General features: G+C 39.6%; 1 protein-coding gene across 1 annotated transcript; it reads right to left on the reverse strand.

Annotated features, from left to right (window-relative positions):
• Positions 1–777: 777 nt before the first annotated feature.
• LOC126495882 (60S ribosomal protein L29-like) lies at positions 778–1,209 on the reverse strand. The gene has a single exon (XM_050133460.1). The coding sequence runs from the start codon at positions 1,207–1,209 to the stop codon at positions 778–780; it is 432 nt and encodes a 143-aa protein (XP_049989417.1).
• Between the last annotated feature and the right edge of the window lie 2,381 nt (positions 1,210–3,590).

The following is a 3,590-nucleotide window of genomic DNA, read 5'->3' on the forward strand; positions in this document are numbered from 1 at the left end:
AGTGTTTCTTAATTTTTATTGACGTGTATTTAGCTCATTTTCCCACATGAAATCTCAGACTCAATGGGTCAGAACTGTGGAGAAGTCAAAGGTGAAGAAAGATGAAGATTTTAGAGCCTTAAGAACCCAAAATTTAGGACTGGAGAGGTGGCTCAGCGGTTGAGGGGACTGACTGTTCTTCCTGAGGACCCGGGTTCAATTCCCAGCACCCACATAGCAGCTCACAGCTGTCTGAAGATCCAGTTCCAGGGGATCTGACACCTTCACACCAATGCACATAAAATAAAGTTAAATAAACCATAAAAAATTTAAAAAAGAACCCAAAATTTAATCACAATTTTCCTCTAATATTGTGTTTCATGTCATTGAAATGAGATTTACACCCACAATGGTATGAAATCCTCTAAGATTCTCTAATAGTTTACTGAATACTCACAAAATACCTGAACAAAGGAGCTCTTTTAAGAATATGGTTTTATGTATTGGTCAGAAATTCAGAGGTGTTAGTCCATTGTTGTAAAAAAGGTATGGAGAACCATGAAGTAAATGTGGTGATAGAAAAAGAAGAACAGGGTATAGAATAAGTGACCAAAGAAAGAAATGCTCGGAAAGGAAGGTCTCTCATTATGTCATTCTTTAAGTGAAACTTTTTTTTTTTTAACAGAACTTGCCTCACGTTTATTTGTAAAAACAGCATAAGGTCCTGAACATCTGCAAATACTGTGTAGGTGTTCACACCAGTCCATCTGTCTTCACATTGGCAGACTGCGACCTTTTTTATGGGGCCTTCACAGGAGCTTGGGCACCTTTGGGAGCCTGAGCTGCAGCTGAGGCCTCTGCCTTGGCTTGAACCTTGGGCTTTGTTTTTTGGAGCCTATGACCCCTGGCCATGTAGCTTTTAATCTGCTCCCCAAGCTTGGGGTGAGCAATTAAAGCCTGACGGGTGAGTTTGAGGGTGGGACCCTTTGGCACCTGGGGCTTCACCAGGACCTTGATGGCCTCTGCACTTGCACTCATGGCCTTTGCATTATTTGCCTGCATCTTCTTCAGGCCTTTCTTGTTGTGCTTCTTGGCAAAGCGTATGTTCCTCAGGAACTTGGGGTCAACCCCCTTGAGAGATTCGTATCTTTGTGACCGGGGTTTCTTGATGCCGTTTCTGTGCCATTTCCGGGACTGGTTGTGTGTGGTGTTGTTCTTGGACTTGGCCATGGCTGGACAGTAATCGGCGGCTCCCAAAGCGCCTGCGACTGGAAGAGCTTTAAGTGAAACTTCTACAAACCTTTCTTTCCAACTCTGTAATGACATCGTGTTTTAGGCTAATCCTTTAATTAGATCGGAATAGCCTCAACATTCTCACGATACAATCAGCTCTAGAAAACCCCCACACAAACTGACAGGAAGGTCATCTTAGTCATTAATCACTTATCCACTGATGAAACTTAAACCATGTTGACAACTTAGATGATACTTCAGCTAATAACTGATAGAGATCCCATTTCTACACAAGTATCATAGTTGAGAAATGCATAGGCCAGCAAGGATCATGGAAACTGGGATGCTTACAGTGTGTTCAGGGGGAAATATTGCAGTAGAAGGAGCTAGGCCATTTTGACTGCCTTGATTTTCAGGAGCAGTAGAAAAGGCCTTTATAAGAAGCATTGATCTGTCCCTGATGCTCTTAGCAACACCATATTTGGGCTTATGAGAAACCTATTGCAGCGATGATTTTGTATGATTTTGTAATACTATGACAGAATACTAGTCTAAATTCCAAATTACTTAGAGTTTGACCTTGTGGTTTAGCAGGTTAGGTCTTGTCTCCATAGTCTTCTTTCAACAGGTTCCTTTATATTAGAGAGCTAACTCTACCACACTATATTCAAGCCCAGTTCAGACTAGTCCTTTATGTCAAAGGGATTATCCAGACTATCAACCATGTTTCATGTCTCTTTAATAAGTAGGCTGAGCAGAGAAAGCTATACACATGTTTTAATATTTGTTTTTCTCATTCTTTTGAAAATGCTCTTGAGTATTATCCACATATAATAACCAATTCCTTTCTCAGTAAAGGTCTCATTAACTCATTTAAAGTGTCTCCTGTCTCATGATATATAGCGTTCTAAAATATAATAGAGATTACTAGAGGATCACATACGTAAGTGTAAATCAGGGCAAGTCCTTATGTCTTTTTAATATTTGTAATTGAAATATGATACAGAATAGGAAATGACTGAAAATCAATTTTTTTGGGCACAGTGGTCCTTTGCAGATGGACAAAGAAAATGAATGTGAGGATGGTGCCCATGAATCCACGCTTCTCTAGTTAAAATATACCAGATATTCAAGCTTAGTGATGTCAAACATATATAATAGACATGACATTTATCTCTCCTAAAATTCCCATGTAGTTCATTTGTGATGACTCCTGAATTCTAATTCTATCAGGTAAACTTTAAGAACTTGTAAGAAGCAGAGACTGATAATGTGTGCCTGTTTTGTGCATGTTCATATATATTTGTTACTCATTAGTAAAACAACAACTAGATTCCAACAATGAATGAAAAAATAAAGAGTTTAGCATTGCCGATACATATATATATGCTGGGCTTTTGTGGCTTTATGGAAGAAAGAGAAGACAGGATGATCACAGCCCTTCTCTATTCCACTGTAGGTTAAATGTTCAAGATGTATAAAGATTCTAAAACCAAGGCCAGAAGCATTAGTTTCTACTTGCTGACTACTTCAAAGTTAGTCAATTCCTGATTTGAATACCAGCACCTGAACCCAATTGTTTGGGAAAATCATCAAGTGCTCATAATCACTGAGACATCTCTACATTTCTGTTGCTTTATTCATGTATGATTCATCCCAGGTGAAATATACACTAATCATTGAACATAATGACCTGAGTTCTATTTTTAAAATGCTACCTGAGCAAGACAAAGAATAAGCCAGCAAAGAGCCTTCAAAATCACTTCCTTACTGAGTGTGATAACTCTTGGTATTGATTCGTGGAACGAAAAACAACCTGACACTGGCCACACTGAAGGATATATCAGAAATTTTCCCAAGGGAAGGTTCCCCTGAAAAAGGCAGGACTGGATGTCCCTGAATTCCCAGATATGCTGTCTTTTCATGGGTAATACTGAATAGTGACTCCAGATGAATCTGTACTTATAGGACCACAAAAAGAAGACTCTCCAGGGACCCTAAGATTTCACCTAGAAAATCAGAGATCTTTGTAGTTTAGAGAACGGTAATACCCTGAGTACACAGAATGACTAACTTAGGAGAGCACTGACGCTGATGGATAGTATCTTTATAGAAAGCTGTTAGTAATGATAGACTGCAGTTGTGAGAGATTGAGAACTGAGGTAATACAGAGGTGATGAAGATTTGGGGAACATGCTACTGCTGTGGTCCAGAAAGGAACTGAAGAGAGGAGCCAGACCTGAGCTACAGTTGAGGCAGTATGTAAACAGATAAAATGTGGGGAGATGAACAGGAAAAGGCGGAGTAAGTTTGAAAGAGCACTGGGTACTGGCAAGGAGCCTAGGAAGGAAAAGAGTTCCCTATAAAAGGGAAGATCA

Source organism: Alexandromys fortis, unplaced genomic scaffold (assembly GCF_014885135.2).
Source record: "Alexandromys fortis isolate MF-2015 unplaced genomic scaffold, M_Fortis_MF-2015_v1.1 scaffold_715, whole genome shotgun sequence".
Classification (NCBI taxonomy): Eukaryota; Metazoa; Chordata; class Mammalia; order Rodentia; family Cricetidae; genus Alexandromys; species Alexandromys fortis.

What these genes read in the sequence shown, in the direction of transcription:
- LOC126495882 (XM_050133460.1), bottom strand. Translation starts at nt 1,209, where the DNA reads ATGGCCAAGTCCAAGAACAACACCACACACAACCAGTCCCGGAAATGG.